General features: G+C 45.1%; 1 protein-coding gene across 1 annotated transcript in view; it reads right to left on the bottom strand.

The window, feature by feature from the left end:
• Positions 1–18,235, bottom strand: part of LOC126456466 (uncharacterized) — a 537,527-nt gene that overhangs the window by 61,868 nt on the left and 457,424 nt on the right. The window contains exon 6 of the mRNA XM_050092217.1: positions 7,052–7,216. Within this exon, the coding sequence (XP_049948174.1) occupies positions 7,052–7,216 (165 nt within the window). The remainder of the gene's footprint in view (positions 1–7,051; positions 7,217–18,235) is intronic.

Below are 18,235 nucleotides of genomic sequence, written 5' to 3'. Positions count from 1 at the left end.
GTGAAACAGTGGCCGCAGTGTTGGTCATACAACAACACGTCGAGCGGATCACACGCCACGCAGTTACACTGAAGATTTGCTATGTAGTCACCATTATTCCCCGCCGGCTTTTCATAGCGTGAGACATAAGTTTAAGTTCAAAATACTTTGCATGAATTTTACCATAGCAGCAGATACGTGGGGGCCATCATAGTATGATCGACGATCATGACGATTTCGAAACACAGGCCTTCCAAACAGAAGGCACTATTTCCGTGACATCAGGATGCGCTAGTAAAACAAACCTTGTTTGCCACTACTCTAATATTCGATCGAAGCGACCATTAGGCAACATAAAATTACTGTAGTAGCCCGAGGCCCACGTGAAAGACAGGCCGCTGCGCGTAAGTCACGAAGGTAAGACTGAACTCGCTCAGCTCAGCAGAAAAAAATGCATTTATAAACCTGTTAACTCGCCGCTGGGCGTGTACGCACAAACGAGAATAGCCTCTTCTACTGTAACCTGCTATTATGAAGTCTTACTGATTAACAGTGCAACAACAAAACTTAATTTAAGATCAATACTCAATGTAAATGGTATAACAGCTTGTTTATAGCATTTAGTCTCTTCTGCTTAACAGCCCTCGTTGCATACAAGAAGTGGTGCCTTATGCAACTGATAATCACTTCGGTATGATTTTAATTTTATTGTACCCCAGTACATCCATAACAAATTATAACTAGGCCTAAGGGTTTCCGATCATTGTAGGACTAATAAGAGTAAGACTTCATAATAACGGTTGCTGTAGAAGATGCAATTATCGTTTGTACATATACACCTAGTTACGAGCTAACAGCTGTAGAAACGTAGTTTGTCTGCTGAGTTGAGCGGGCGCGCAAGGGCAGGCTTACCTTCGTGACGTGCGCGCCGCGGCGTCTTTCTCGTAGGCCTCGTTAGTAGCCTACATGACGTCACTGCTACTGCTTCCTCAGTAACACGACTAAAATTATAATAATTTGTTCATTTACACTTTATTTATTCATTGACTCCACATTGGAGTGATGTTACAAAGCCCGTCAGTCGACACAGTTTCGAGACTGGCTTAGTAAAAAAAGGAAAGGTAAAATAGTAGATTTAACGCTTCATATGTTCTACATAGACCTCCTACCCCCCCCCCCCCCATTCCATTTGAACTCCCGCGTCACTTTGGCTTGAATGTGGTTATGTCAAACAAAGCGTTGACCCTTAATGTGGATTTCTGAACGTGTCGGTTTTTGGTAGCTTCGTATTGATAGCAAAAAGTCTTGTCATCCATGGTGTTTTTTTTTTTTTTCAGAAAACTGTCCGCGTTTTGCATTTCCAATAAGTTGCAGGAGACATCCACGCGTCGTTGTTTTTATTCCAGACTATTTGTTGAACGTCTGATTTAGGGAAGTTGTTCCATGCAAATTCGTGATACAACAACACTACGGCAGCACATCCGCTACTTACCACTGTTTCTGATAACTAACTGGTCGAATGCACATACGTTGTTTATGGCTGTTACATCAAGCTGCTGCAGTATTTACTGCGCTGCCGTAGGTTATGCGACAGGAATAAACTCACCCTCGCGGCTTTCTTGGACAGACGGTTGCATGTTGACAATCGGAACTGGCAGAAGATAAGATTTTTTTTCGTCAGCATCTCTTCATGTCACGTATAAATGACTTTGTTTAAGTAGTTACGAGCTGCGGTCCGCAACTTGCACAAAATAGTCTGCCTGCCAAGAAAGTAACGTACGCAGAAATGGAGGAAGAAACGAAATGAAACTTCAAGGCTTGAGAGAGTATGCGATGTTTCAGTGATTACAAAATAAAGCCAAATTTACAAAAAAACTTGGCACTATAAACCCACGTATCTGTATGAGGATACACTAGGTGCACGCAACGATTCGGTTGGCAAGCGTGTCATACAGCTCTTGTAGCGTCTCCTGATGCAAGCTGATCCACACTTGCTGTAACTGAGAAATTAAATATGTTTCAGTCTATAGTCGCAATTTCTTGTTTTTGCCTACTGGCTACCGGTTTCTGTACATAGTACTGTGTACCGAAACCAGTAGCCAGCAGGCAAATTTAAAAATATAATTATTTCTAAAGGGTACTGGTCGCTCTTCTAACAGATAGCATGTCGTCAATATATTGTAACTGATCCTTGATATACTGGATACTAACAATGGGGTGGAGTTGACACCCGACCTGGTCCCACACATGGTCTGTCAGACACACATCTGGGGATCTCGCTGGCCACGGTAGTAACTTAGCATTCATACAGACACGTTCCATGTGGAGAAGATCATTGTCCTGTTGAAAAATGGCGCCGCGATACTGCCACAAGAAAGGTAACACACGAAGACGCAGGATGTCTGTGGCGTACCGTTGTGCCGGCAGAGTTCCCTTAGTGCTATCAGCTGTGATCTGCAGTCTCACCCAACCCATGATGCCGGGAGTAACACCACTGTCTCTCTCCAAAACTTTGGAACAATGGAATCTGGAGTCGTTGCGCCACTATAGTCATCCGGGTTAGTCCAGAACCGCAGTTGCTGAAAACAATACTACACTATTCATCATCAGTTCATGCTTTCCAGTCACGGCACCATTCCAGGCGCAGCCATTTGTGTCGTGGTGTTAACGGCAGCCTAGTCCAGGGACGATAATTCCCTAGTCCGGCTGCTGCTTGTCTCCGACCAAAGATGCAGGATTACACAGGACGTTGCAGTGAGTGCATTACTTGTACTCGGATCGCAGGTGGAGATGAAAAGTTCTTGGTGCACAAAACGCCGGTCCACCCTTGTGGTGGCCAGTCATGGTGGACCGGACTCTTGACGTTGAGTATGTGTGCCCTTATGTTCCCTTGACATCTAACATCTGGACACTGTCACATGAAAATGCCCCACAAATCTGGATATTGCACAAGCCCATTAGCCGGTCATTAGCCGACCAAATGGAGACCGACTTTGACGCTCCTCCAAAATCTGTCAGATCTTGATAACGCTGTCTCACACAAGTGCCCACATTTCCGTATCCTTCACAGAGATCACTCATTTCCAACGCTATTAAGGCCTGATAACAAAGCTCAACACGAATACCACTAATGAGCTCTGGTGATTGTTTTTCCTGTCATGCAGAACTGCAGTTCTAATCGTGTGTATATTCGTCGAGGGTGTATACGTTTACGAAGCTACACTGACATCCGACCATGTCTTCTGAATACTTCACATATTTTGCTACGCAGTGCATATTGAAAGGCATTATCTCAACAACGCAGATCCCTAATGATGCCCCCATCCCCGCAGCAGGCAGTAACGAACATATGTCAATACAAAAAAAAAAAAAAAAGATTTTTAGTTAAAGTGGTTAATCGCCGTGGTTTTATAGTCATGCTAAACCTAATACGATAACTAAATTGCTGTATCACCCACCATATTTACAGATTAGCTTTCAATATGTAAAACAATGCATTTTAGAGATTGTAATGATATAATGGGTGATGCAACTGAACTGTCCACTTCAAATATTTCGAGAACTGTTTAGGGTAGCACAAATCTGTTTTCATCCAAATGATCTGTAACTCCTCACTAAGCGACATATAGTTTCTTTTCATGGATATATTAATTGCACATTGCACGGTATCAACTCCGCTTTTACCAATGGAACTTAAGGACGGGGTAGTTCAATACCCAATGCAGCCCATTTTTTTCTGAAAACAAGTTGGCTTCATTCAGCATCCCAATACTCTGTATTATTCACCACTCTTTTGGCTAAAAAACCTATTTTTAACATAATCTCAGTTAAATGCGACAGCTTTACGCTACCTTACTGGGAGCGGATGTATGCTTGCATGGTACCACACTACTAGTCGACGTTGGCGCCAGCGTGTTTCTGCGTTACTAACCTTCACATCATCCACGTACTGCTTCCCGCGCAGTTCATCCTTCATGTGCCAAACTGTTGAAAGTTGGAAAGCGCGAGATGGGGGCTGTAGGGTGGATGAGGAAGAACACCCATTGAAGCTTTGTAAGGTCTCTCGGATGCGCAGACTTGTGTGAGGCCTTGCATTGTCATGGAGAAGGAGAAGTTACACTGAAGCGCCAAAGAAACTGATACCGATATGCGTATTCAAATACGGAGATATGTAAACAGGCTGAATACGGCGCCGCTGTAGGCAACGCCTATGTAAGACAACAAGTGTCTAGCGCAGTTGTTAGATCTGTTACTGCTGCTACAATGACAGGTTATCAAGATTTAAGTGAGTTTGAACGTCATGTTATAGTCGTTGCACGAGCGATTGGACACAGCATCCCCGAGGTACCGATGAACTGGGGATTCAGGAAACCAGTAAAACATCAAATCTCCGATACCGCAGCGGCCGGAAATAGATCCTGCAAGAACGGGACCAACGGCGAGTGAAGAGAATCATTGAACGTGAGGGAAGTGCAGCCCTTCCGTAAATTGGTCCAGATTTCAATGCTGGGTCATCAACAAGTGTCTGTGTGCGAACCATTCAACGAAACATCATCGATGTGGCCTTTCGGAGCCGAAGGCCAACTCGTGTACCCTTGATGATTGCAAGACACAAAGCTTTACGCCTCGCCTGGACCTGTCGACACGACATTGCATGTTGACTACTGGAAACATGTTGCCTGATCGGACGAGTCCCTTTTCGTATTGTATCGAGTGGATGGCCGTGTGTGGGTATGGAGACAACCTCATGAATCCATGGACCCTGCATGTGAGAAGGGAACTGTTCAAGCTGGTGGAGGCTCTGTAATGGTGTGGGGCGTGTGCAGTTGAAGTGATATTCGACCCAGATACGTCTCTGACAGGTGACACGTACGTAAGCATCCTGTCCACTTGCATCCATTCATGTTTATTGTACATTCCGACGGACTTGGACAATTCCAGCAGGGCAATGCCACACCGCACACGTCCAGAATTGCTACAGAGTGGCTCCAGGAATACTCCTCTGGGTTAAAAGACTTCCAGTGGCCAACAAACTCCCCCGACATGAACATTATTTAGCATATATGGGATGCCTTGCAACGCGCTGATCAGAAGAGGTCTCCACCCGGTCGTACTCTTACGGATTTATGGACAGCCCTGCAGGATTCATGGTATCAGTTTCCTCCAGCACTACTTCAGATAGTAGTCGAGTCCATGCCACGTCGTGTTGGTGCACTTTTGCTTGCTCGCGGGAGCCCTACCCGATATTAGGCAGGTGTGCCAGTTTCTTTGTTTCTTCAGTGTAGTTTGCATTTTTGTGGCGACGAACATGCGGAAGAAGTTTCTTCAGTTTTCTGAGGGTAGCACAGTACACTTTTGAGTTAATCGTTGCACCATGAGTGAGCTCATCAAACAGAATAACCTATTCAAGGTCCCTGTAGACAGTCGCCATGACTTTACCAGCTAAGGGTGCAGCTTTGAGCTTGTTCTTTGGTGGTGTGGCGCCACTTAATGGATTGCCTTTTTGTTTCTGGTTAGAAATGATGAACCAACGTCTCATCGCCTGTGACGATGTTCGACAGAAAATTGTCACAATCAACCTTGCAACGCGCAAGCAATTCCGTACAGACAGATCTTCGTTGCCCTTTATGGTCTTCCGTTAGGCGGCGAGGAACCCAGAAGGCACATACCATTGAGTACCGCAACTGGTGGACGAGTGTCAGCACTACCAGTAAAGAGTCCAGTTGAGCAGCGAGGTGTCTGTGATTCGTAGATCACATCGAATGAGAGTGTCCGCACGTTCCATCATTGCAGGAGTCACAGTTGATTGCGGCCAGTCGGCACGCGGGAGATCGGACAGGTTTGCGTGACCTTGTTGTGATGATGACAACCGCCTCGCCCAACGACTCGATGTGCTTTTGTTCACTGCAAGATCTCCATAGACATTCTGCAAACGCCTGTGAATATCTGAGAAGCTCTGGTTTTCCGCCAAAAGAAACTCAATGACAGCTCTCTGCTTGGAACGCACCTCCGTTACGGACGCCATTTGGAAGGTTACGTATAGAGCCGTCAGTTAGCGGAACTCCATGAACCTATAGGGCTGAAGCGAGAATATTCCACGACGTCCCACAGTGGATCCCCCATTTTTTCAAACAAAATTGTCTGATATGAAACTTCCTGGCAGATTAAAACTGTGTGCTGGACCGAGACTCGAACTCGGGACCTTTGCCTTTCGCGGGCAAGTGCTCTACCGACTCACGCCCCGTCCTCACAGGTTTAATTCCGCCAGTACCTCGTCTCCTACCTTCCAAACTTCACAGAAGCTCTCCTGCGAACCTTCAGAACTAGCACTCCTGGAAGAAAGGATATGGCGGAGACATCGCTTAGCCACAGCCTGGGGGATGTTTCTAGAATGAAATTTTCACTCTACAGCGGAGTGTGCGCTGCCCGCGAAAGGCAAAGGTCCTAGTTCGAGTCTCGGTCCGGCACAGAGTTTTAATCTGCCAGGAAGTTTCATATCAGCGCACACTCCTCTGTAGAGTGAAAATTTCATTCTAAAATTGTTTGAGAAAAAAATGTTATATTACTTATCGAACGCCCCTCGTAATTTCAGAAACTAGAATCTCAGCTCGAAAAGCGACAAATTCAACAGCGTTTCACTGTTCAAAATCCAATTAGAAGAAAAATTACAATATTTAGAACTTTGGATTTGTCTACTTTAAGCATTAAACTAATTATTATCTTATGCAGAAGTTTGTGATTTTATGCACATACAAGGAAATCCAGCTTGTTGAGAGTGAGGAGGGAAGTGTGTTGCACCACAGCAAAACCTGCATAAAACTTGCAAAGAACAAATGTAGTTTTCATTCTGTCAGTGTCGTTCACGTTGAGTCGGAGCACAGGTTAGTCCGAAAAAAAAGAAAAAAAGGTCTTCAACAAACGAAGAGAAACTAGATGTGCTACTTCTTTACGGAATATGCAGAAGGAACAAGTTGAGAACACAGTTACGTGCACGTTGGTATCCCGACGGACAATGTCCAGCGTGGATGACAATGTAACCTCTGGAGAGGCGACTGGAGTGCGCAGTACTGACCTGTACCCGCTGCTCGAGGATGGCGACCTGCTCGCGCAGCGCGCGCGTCTCTGCCTCGGCGGCGGCGGCCCGGGCGCGCAGCTGCGCCACGTCCACCTGGTTGCGCTGCCAGCGCGACAGCTCCGCCTGCAGCTGCTGCGCCGCCGCCGAGCCCGCGGGCAGCACCTGCAGCAAGGGAAGCCGATCTCTCAGGCGCACCAGTCCGAGCTCAGCCACGTACGGTAGGGAGAGGTGGGCTACATAATGGTGCGGCAACTATCGTTGTAGGAAAGCTGGACTGGTGCAGAAACGATTAGCGAACAAGTAAACACAAAAAACAGATGATTTATTTAACTTGTATTTCTTCAAGTGTATGTATACTCATTACAAATTATGCACAAGAAACAGAATCCGGTTCATACTGTAGCAACTAGGATGAGACTCACTGTCCTAAGAACGAACGAAGGGTCGCACCGGAGAGGCTCCGAGAGTGAGTGGGCCGCGCCGGTGTCGGCAGCCTTTCTATATCGCGCCGGCAGAGGCGCTGGAGGTGTGGCTCTGAGGATGTGCTTTGTTGGGTCTGCCAGGTCCCGCACGACCGCTATAGGCGTTGGAGGGGAAGTTTCAATTTCGTCACCAACTGTGGAATGCCATTGGGATGGTATCGATACGTGATACAACAGTAGGGATGGGGAAAATCGACCGATTAAAACCGATAACGATATTTCAGTTTTAAATTATCGGAATTTGTCGGAATTTATGTTTGGTCTCAATTACAACAATTATTTCCTATTTTTTAACAAATAACCAGGTCAAGATCGGTACAATTTGCCGTAGCTGAAGTGATAAAACTTTGTTTTTGAGTGAAGCTTTTTTAAAAAATATGAATTCTATTCATTTGTCCAATTTTTATAGCGTTGAAATATTGGGCTATTATAGAAGATGAGTAAAGCAATCAGTGCTACTTTAGTAACGACGCCGATAGAAACGAACAATAAACACGTGACATGAAATAAGAATCGGTACAGCATTGCTGAGACAGTAATGCACCTGTTGTCGAGTGGCGTCGCCTCTTAGATGGTACATGTCTTCGTGCAGTGGGCAAATCATGCACACACCTCGTCTATGTGATAGTTTTTTACCGTCGTCACCGGCATTGACTGTATTCTGGAAGTGTTTTACGAAGTGTAATAGCAATGAAGTTCAATGCTCAATTTGCTTGCAAAGATTACAGATTTGCCTGCAATTTCTATAAAATAATGAAAGAGAAAGCGACTTACGTTTACAGTACTAAATGAAAAATTTAACAATTCATTCACTGTTGTAATAAAAATAGAAAGTAGCCGATCTGCTGCCTCTGTCTATATAATATGCCATTATCTGCTTCTAACCGAAGGAAAAGAACAACTTAACACGGAAAGTAGAGTTCTCTAATCTCAGTTTTAATCCTGTAGCACAGACTATTCGTAATTCCCAAACGATGGTATGATGCTCGATTACAACATGGCTTTTGAGCAGAGTTTCAAAATATTCGTACTATCAATAGGAGAATACAAGCAATTTTTTTTGTAGGATTCAACCCCTTAACACTTTTCGAGAAAATCATCGTGCGGTGGACTGCATAGGCTTTATTTGTCTTTTGTATTTGATATTTTGATTTTACATGCCTTCAATCTTACTGTATAATGCAAAAAGTATGAGAACATCTTAGAAATTTTCCGTCTTTCCGATGTCTACTTTTATTAGTGCAAATAGAAGTAAAAAAGCGAAAATCGGATGTTTCAGGAACTGGTTATTTTGAGCAGTTTTAAAGATGAGGTTAAGCTAAAGATGAAAAAAAAACGGTTGATTGAAAACCAGATGCTTCAGACATAACCGCCATCCCTAACTTACAGCTGTCTATATGCATGCAAGTTATTCGGAGAGCAATCACATAAAGCACTGTCGGTACACAAATGACTCACACAATTATGAGGCTCTTATACAGTGTGGGCAAAAACAATCTGAAAAGCTTGTAAGGACGTCGCAGGATACGTTGTACTGAGAAATATAGGGTGGCTCACGGACTGTGTCGCCAATTGTTTCACATATAATTTATGAGTCGCATTAAATATCCCGTTGAGCATCTGAACAGTAGTAGTAGCAGAGCTTTGAGAAACAAATGAGTTATGAAACATGTAATTCACGATATATGTCGTCGGTGTGAGACTACGGGGTAGTTTGATAAGTCTGATAAAAAAGTAGAAAAAAATGTTTTTTTCGTAAACACCTTACTGCTCGACGTAGTCTCCTTTGAGGGATGTACACTTGGCCCAGCGATCTTCCAGCTTCTTCGCCCCATTGTAAAAATAGGTTCTATGAGATTCTGCAAAATACTCGGTAGCTGCAAATATCTGTTCCTTATTTGATGAAAATTTCTTCCAAGCAAGCTAAAGTTTCAATTTACGGAACAGGAAGAAATCACTTGGGGGCTAAGTCTGGTGTATAGGGTGTATGAGGAACCAATTCAAAGCCCAATTCATGCACTTTTACCATTGTTATTGCTAATATGCGGTACGGTGCATTATCCTGGTGAAAGAGCACTTTTTTGCGTGCCAACATTGGTCTTTTTCTCAACCAACGCAAGTTTCAAACGAGCCAACAATGAAGCACAATAGGGTCCAGTTACGGTTCTGTCTTTTTCCAAGTGGTCCATGAAGATTATTCCTTGAGAATTCCGTAAAACAGACGCCATCACCTTACTAGCTGGACGTCTTGTTACATTGTTCTGACCGCCGTTTTGACTCTGGTGTGTAATGACGGATCCAGGTTTCATCAACATCTATAAATAGGCACAAAAATCTTGCAGATTGCGATTAAACATCGCCAGATTTTGTGTTGAAATGTTGTGCCGGATGCGCTTTAGGTCTTCTGTGAGCAATCGTGGTACTCATCTCGCACACAGCTTCTTCATAGCCATTGCTCCGTATAGAATATTATGCACTCGTTGAGTTGAGGTGCATACAGTCTCACCAATCTCATGAACTTTTATTCGGCGATCTTGCATTACCATGTCATGGATTTTGTCAATGGTGTCCTTTGTGATGATCTCGATTGTACGACCAGAATGCGCTTCGTCTTGTTATTTTGCGCTCAGTAGAACGTTCTTCATCGTGATCAAAGGCAAGTTACCTCTTACTGCGAGAGTTGTTTATGAATAACAGAAACTTGCTTTATTTATGTTCGACGAACTATTGATGAGATGTTTGGTGTACTTTTGGTTTGTAGTTTTTCTTATTTCACGTTTTAGTTGAGGAAATTGCGTTTCCAAGCGCTATGTGATAAATGTGTATTGTTTTCCTTCTTTTGACTACAACATCCCTCTGTTTACCGATACAAGTAAACCATTTTCGAATAATACCTGAGTTAAACATTGACAATTTAAGTTTTGCCATGAATACTGATTATTCATAAGTAACAGACATTATGATAACTATGTAGAACAATAATGTTTCGTAGGTTACCTGTTCCTTAAAACCATCCTCACTCCGTTTCTATATGGTTCACCGCTTCCAGCTTTTAGGAGAATCTAGTAAAACACTGATTGTATACGTAAAGAAAGCGATAGTTATGAGGTAACGCCCGATAGGTATGCAACACATCTAACACACTAGTAACGTGGATACATTATTAACTAACCAGAGCTACTAGAAAAACTACCGTAGTCTTCCATTATTTATGGTTGCCCACAGTTGTTTTACAACTCTATGAATATACGACTACGCAGCACACGAAGCCTCCACGTTCCTTTGTAAGTGCAACGAAAACGTCAGTTACCATTACACTGGACACGAGATGATCGAGGTTGGGCCGTGGGTCAACAGAAATGGCAATAGATCAATAGAAATGGCTCAGGCGACCGCTTCACGGATGCAGGCCATTGGTGGGCAGCGTCATGCTATGAGGGGCATTCACTTAGGCCTCCTTGGGGCCTGCGTTCGTAATCGAAGGCAATTTGACATCTGTGCACTACGTGACCGTTATTGCAGACCATCTGTATCCCTTCATGTCTGATGTCCTCCCCGACAGCGATGTCATAAGGATAAGAGCCATTTCCCAAACACAGAGTTTTACGGCAGTGGTTTGTGGAGCATGATGGTGAATTCAAGGTGATGTCTTGGCCACGAAATACGTCTTCTCTGAACTGACAGATTTTTTTTCCTGGGTTCTGAGTTCTTTGGTCGTTGGTCATTGTGCATGCGCTCTGGATTCTTCGTTCTTGTTAATAATTTGTTTTTGTATTCTGAGCGCTGAATTCCACAGTCATTGTTTTTCTGTATGCACTCGGGATTGTTTATATCTATTAATAAACTGAATCATATTTGCTTAAGATTTACGCCAAAACAACTCCCAGTCACTTATTTCTACTATTAGCTTCCTGCGGCACAACACCATGAGCAAATGAATCTTCGCGTTAGACATTATAGGTCAGACGAAAATCGACGCTGGCTGAGATAATCTGATACAGAACGTCCTTGGTCTGTCAACGTGTGGTACAGATTTTTTACTAACAACATAAGAAGTCTCTGTTTTGTTGATGGGACTCTACCCCAAGTTACTAACAGATAACCTGCTGCAATTCTTGGAGTACATCTCACTGAACGTAGTTCATTAAGTACCAAGCTGACGGATGTTCTCCTCATTCTGCAGATATAATTAGGGAACTTTGCAACAGAATATTTGGAAAGCGTTGGATTGGTCATTAGATAAACAAAGAAAGGTCTGCAAGTTCATTAGGTGTAAAACGCCTGGACTTTTATCTGTGGGGAAAATTAAAACAAGAGGTCTACAACGAAACAACGACGACTCCCGAAGACATGAAATGCCTTGTGATACAAGCCTGTGCTGCGGTAAGTGCAGGTGAAATTCAGCGAGCAGTATCGTCCTTATGGAATCGCTTTATGCTATGTAACTATGCTATATGTAAAATTTCCTGCGTATTTGATAAGCACTGGTAAAGATGAAGATAAGAAATGTAGCTGAGTTACGCGTTTGTTTGTAAGCTTTTAGCTTTTAATGGGACTAATACTCCTGAAGGCGGAGCAGCGATTTGGGGCGCTATTATCATGTTACTATTTGGTCAAGTTCCACACATGTTACGTCGTTGGAATAATCTTCGAAGTCTGTTTGCAACGGTGCAGAAGAAGTATGTAGTTACTATAAAAAAAATCTGCCTCCTAATCTGGGAGCTGTAAACGATAAAAATTCCTTGCGTTTTTCTGAAAGCCTGTCATATTGTCCACGACTCTTAAAGAATACCGCACCTTGATATTCGTTCTAGAATTTTTTGCGGTGATGGTTTTCAACTGCCTCATCTTGTAGATGTCTACATCTACATCGGCATCCATACTCCACAAGCCACCTGAAAGTGTGTGGCGGAGGGTACATTGAGTACCTCTATCGGTTCTAAGGTTGGACCGGGCAGGGCAAGATGACCAGCAGAAGTTATGGGAGAGAGGCAATAAAAAGCACGTGAAGGATTCAGAGAGGAAAACACAAAGTGTCCCTGAGGAATCCTGTGGTTGTGTCTAGCACATAATGTAACAGTCGATTACGATCACACAAAACGTGCAACGACATTCTACCACGGAGAACCTTGTGTCCTCCGTTTTGAACCATTATCCTGATGAGACTCGTGACTTATTTGGCGCGTACGGCCTGCGAATGAACCTCATGGCCTCTCTCAAACTGCTTCAAGGATATTCCCCGGATGATGTCATCCTCGCATACCGACGGTGATGACAAGCAGATGCTACAGAGGGCAAGATGATGAGCAGAAGTTATGGGAGAGAGGCAATAAAAAACACGTGAAGGATTCAGAGAGGAAAATACACAGTGCTGGCAGCCGCACTTGCAGTACTGCCAGGCGCCTGACCGCTGAGTTCCCAGAAAGGCGAAGCCAGCGTAACAGGAAGAGCCGGTCATTCATACACCTGCTGCGCCGCGAACCGGAGGATAATGAACCGCAGCGGTGCTCCCACGAGACCGCTCAGAACTGCACACGCTGCTTCTGCTTGCGTAACTGGAATAATACGTCGCGCGTAATCTGAAACAACCACTTTTATTTTGCTGTAGCAATATACACTGAGGTGACAAAAATCACGAAGTACCTCCTAATAGCCGCCCGCTGTAGCCGAGCGGTTCTTGGAACTTCAGTCCGGAACCGCGCTGCTGCTACGGTCGCAGGTTCGAATCCTGCCTCGGCCATGGATGTGCGTGATGTCCTTAGGTTAGTTAGGTTTAAGTAGTTCTAAGTCTCAGGGGACTGATGACCTCAGATGTTAAGTCCCATAGAGCTCAGAGCCATTTGAACCATTTGAACCTCCTAATATCGTGTCGAACCTCCTTTTGCCTGGCGTGTTGCAGCAGCTCTATGTGGCATCGACTCAATAAGTCGCTGGAAGTATTCCGCAGGAATACTGAGCGACGCTGGCTCTATAGCCGCCCACAATTGCGAAAGTGTTGCCGGTTCAGGATTTTGTGCACTAATTGATCTCTCGATTACAAACGTTCCATAGAATTTATGTCGGGCGATTTCGGTTGTCAATTGTTCGTGGGCTAGTGATACGGTGCACTTTGATCCGTAAAAATTTCCATCGTTGTTTGTGAACATGAAGTCCATGAATGATTGCAAATGGTATCCAAGTAGGTGAAGATAACCATTTCCAGTCAACGATCGGTTCAGGTGGCCCAGAGGACCCATTCGATTCCATGTGAACACGGCCCACACGGTAATGGAGCCGTCACCAGCCTGCACAGTGCCTTGTTGACAACCTGGGTCCATGACTTCATGGGGTCTGCGCCACACTCGAACCCTGCAATGAGCTGTTATCAACTGAAATCGGGACTCATCTGACCAGGCCACGCGGCCGTTGTGGCCGAGCGGTTCTAGGCGCTTCAGTTTGGAACCGCGCTGCTGCTACGGTCGCTGGTTCGAATCCTGCTTCGGATATGAATGTGTGTGATGTCCTTAGGTTTAAGTAGTTCTAAGTCTAGGGGACTGATGACCTCAGATGTTAAGTCCCATAGTGCCCAGAGCCATTTTTTGATCAAGCCACGGTTTTTCGGTCGCCTAGGTTCCCGCCAATATGGTCACGGAGCCAGGAGATGGGCTGCAGACGATATCGTGCTGCCGAAGTCCATTAATGCCAAATTTCGTCGCACTGTCCTAAGTTCGCCGCACTGTCCTAACCGAGATTGCATGTCTGTTAGCAACGAAAACTCCACGCAAACACCGCTGCTCTCGGTCGTTAAGTGAAGGCCTTCGGCCACTGCGTTGTCCGTGGTGAGAAGTAATGCCTGAAATGTGATATTCTCAGCACACTGTTGACACTGTGTATCTCGGAGTGTGGAATTCCCTAATGATTTCCGAAATGGAATGTTTCATGCTTCTAGCACCAACTACCATTCGGCGTTCAAAGTCTGTTAATTCCCGTCGTGCGGCCATAATCACGTCGGAAACCTTTTCACACGAATCACCTGAGTGCAAATGGCAGCTCCGCAAATGCACTGTCCTTTTATACCTCATGTACTCGATGCTACGGCCATCTGTATGTGTACTTATCGCTAACTCATGACTTTTGGTTCCAATGGCTCTGAGCACTATGGGACTTAACATCTGAGGTCATCAGTCCCCTAGAACTTAGAACTACTTAAACCTAACTAACCTAAGGATATCACACACATCCATACCCGAGGCAGGATGCGAACCTGCGAACGTAGCGGTCGCGCGATTCCAGACTGCCAATGACTTTTGTCACCTCAGTGTTTAATGCTCTGCAAAGCATAAGGAGGATATAGATCAAGTAACATAACATGTTAACTACTTGGTGGAAAGAAATGAAAGTGCGGGAGAGAGTGCCAGAGGTCTCCCAATCGTGCACAGAAACTTGGGCGTCACATGGCGTCAAGTTAGCGTGAGTATAGTGACAAATGGGTCTGGCCGCGGAACACGACGCAGTTAAACTAATGGATAAATAAGGAGTTTGGTACTCCTCACAGCACTGTTTCACGCGCATGTGGAGCGTTCCGAACCACAGGCACTGCTGTCTGGGGTGGTGGGTTACGATCAGCCATAGCAGCAGACGACTGCTAAATTGTGCAACAGGCAAGTTGGGTCACACGCCAAACAGTGGGTGCAGTTGCAGCCACATTTAACAGGACTGCAAGACACGCAAACTCACACATCACAATGGCGCGGTGACCGCGTTGGGCTGGTATCTTTGCCCGACGACCATTATGTTGTGGCCCACAGCTCATCTGCAGCGCCGTGTCCGATGACGCCAAGAGAATAGGGAATGGATCAACGAGGAGTGGTGTCGCGTGTTCTTATCGGATGAGAACAGATTCAGTCTGATGTCTGAGTAGGGATTCTGGATGTACTCTCATATGGCGAGAGGTGAGTACACGTAACGTACAGGTGAACATTGTCGAACATGGTCGGCTTGGGGTCCCAGGTGTTGTGGTGTGCCGGCCAGTGTGGCCGAGTGGTTCTAGGCGCTTCAGTCTGGAACCGCGCGACTGCTACGGTCGCAGGTTCGAATCCTGCCTCAGGCATGGATGTGTGTGTTATCCTTAGATTAGTTAGGTTTAAGTAGTTCTAAGTTCTAGATGTTAAGTCCCATAGTGCTCAGAGCCATTTGAACCATTTTTTGTTGTTGTGGTGTGGGGAGGCAATATCTTGAATGGGCATGCTGATCTGCAAATCACTGAACGCAGTACACTCACGTTAGAGTTATTGTGACACTGTACTCTTTTCCCAAGTGCGTCTTATCTCGGTTGCATTCGATCGTGATTTTATATTTACGGGTGACAATGCGCGACAGTATCAGACTGCGCTGGTGGAGTAGTTCTTGCAAGAAGAGGATATCCTACGAATGAACTGACACGTTTCCCCCTCCCCAGGCCCCCCCCCTCCCGCGTTCCATCACCCCTACTCACATCCCGTCGATCACTTGTTTAACTCGTTAGGGAGACGTTTAGTAACACGTCTACATCCATCAAAGACCATCCAGCAACTGTCAACGCGCTTACCGAGGAACGGCCTATCACAAGAACTCCTTACCAACCTTGTGGCCAGCATGGAAGGATGTCGCAGAGCACACGTTACCGTTTGTGGTGATCACGCGCCCTTTTATGAACCATGCCTGCCCATTTAATGTCCAGGTGAACATCATAAATCGCGGTGACTTCACTGTAATTACTGTCTTTGGATAAAAATGTCGTTTCTCACTGTCGCATTGCGTATTTCTTTCGGTTATCTTCTGTACTATACTGCAGCTGTTCTTTTTGTGTATGGTCCAAGTTTCATAGAACTGTGTTACTTGGCACTGACATAATACAAGTTATCTTTCGTACTTAAGTTTTGCACAACTGTGTAGTTGCAATAATTTAGACGGTATTATGGTATCATCATCCGACAACGACGAAGACGGAGAGATGTTCGATCTAAGGATATCGATACGACCAAAATGGAGAATCTCATTCTGGACGCGGGGCCCGACAGAGCTTTAGAGGCCGCTGAGGTGGGAACTGGGCTTTGCAACCCTTTGGCTTCAAGTGACCTGAAAAGTACTACGCACTGTACACCAGAACGGACCACTCCACTACCAGATGCCGTTCAGGAAGAGCCTTGGCGCCCAGTGTTGACGACGTCACTGTATAGTTAGATTTTATACTGCAATTCGCCGCGTTCAAAGGAAGTTGAGGGATGCAAAGCGTGTCTCAATGCTACCCTAGAAAATCCTTGAAAACCTACACTACGATTTCCAAACAGCCCACACCACACATCGCTCTATAGCTTGTCTGTGACTGAAACAGAGAGAGCTGCGATGGTGGGGAGGGAGAGACACGAGAGACACAGAGAGAGATCTCTTGTTGCCATGTGACACGGGGAATGCAAGTGCGTATCACCTAGCAAGGATGTCGTGAGAACTAGTTTTTGGCCGTCGCCTTGACAGTCGATCGCAGGATCGGCTTACTTACTTTTAGTTTCTTAAGGCTTTCTTCACTATTCACCAGTTGCCCTGTATTTCCATTCGCCATCATTCACGCTTATCGCAGCCTTCCTCTTTCAGACCTGTCCTCCTCATCACTCCAATTACTCCCACTCTCCACGTTATTCTCGGCCGTCCGCGCTTCCTCCTTCCAGGCGGCAACCATTCCAGGATATAAACACTGCTTTTGGCCACTGAAGTTGCTCCATTCGCTACACATGGCCATACCACTTAAAGACTCTTTTCTCAGTTTTTTGCACGACTGGTCGTTCCATATCGATTGTCTCCCTAATTTCTTCCTTTCTCCTCCACTCCGTTCTTGATTTCCTGGCTGTCCTCTTGTTCCATCCATTTCTTCTGCGTGTGCTCTACTTCTCCACTGCTCACCCAAATTCTACCCTTGTACACAATATGTTAGCATACTTCTAACTTTTCTTTGTTTCTTTTGATATTTCCCCTTTCCAATGATATCTATTTAGCATCTTAATTCCTCATGTGATGGATCCTACCTTCCACATCTGCCTCATACCTTCTCAGGTTATGGATAATCGAACCTAAGAACTGAAAAATGGAAGTGAAACGAGGACGACAAACACTTTAGACAAGAAGAGAATAGAGCCTTTTGAAATGAAGTGTTTCTAATAATGCTGAAGGTTAGGTGGGTAGATTGCGTAACTAATGAGGAGGACTGAGTAGAATTGGGGAGACAAGAAATTTGTGGCACAGCTTGAATAAAAGAAGGGATCGGTTGGTAGGGCACATTCTGAGACATCAAGAGATCGCCAATTTAGTACTGAAGGAAAGCGTGGGGGATAAAAATCGTAGAGGGAAATCAAGAGACGAATACAGTAAGCAGATTCGGAAGGACGTAGGTTGCAGTAGTTATTTAAGATGAAGCGGCTTGCACAAGATAGAGGAGCATTGAGAGCCTCACCAAACCGGTCTTCGGACTGAAGACCACCACTACCAATACCTTGACTACCACCACCACCACCACCACCACCACCACCACCACCATCACCATCACCACCGCCAACAACAACTATTGAAACTGCTTCGCTGTTTTAAAAGTTCCTTGCAGCAGTACTATATCACTTCCATCTCCTACCACCAGTAGATTTCTGTTCAGTTGATATTTATTCCAAGCTCGTCTCGTTCAAATGCTTCTGTT

This window comes from Schistocerca serialis, chromosome 2 (assembly GCF_023864345.2).
Source record: "Schistocerca serialis cubense isolate TAMUIC-IGC-003099 chromosome 2, iqSchSeri2.2, whole genome shotgun sequence".
Taxonomy (NCBI): domain Eukaryota; kingdom Metazoa; phylum Arthropoda; class Insecta; order Orthoptera; family Acrididae; genus Schistocerca; species Schistocerca serialis.
The sequence above is the reverse complement of the archived record's forward strand: the minus strand, read 5'-3'. Positions and strand labels throughout refer to the sequence as shown.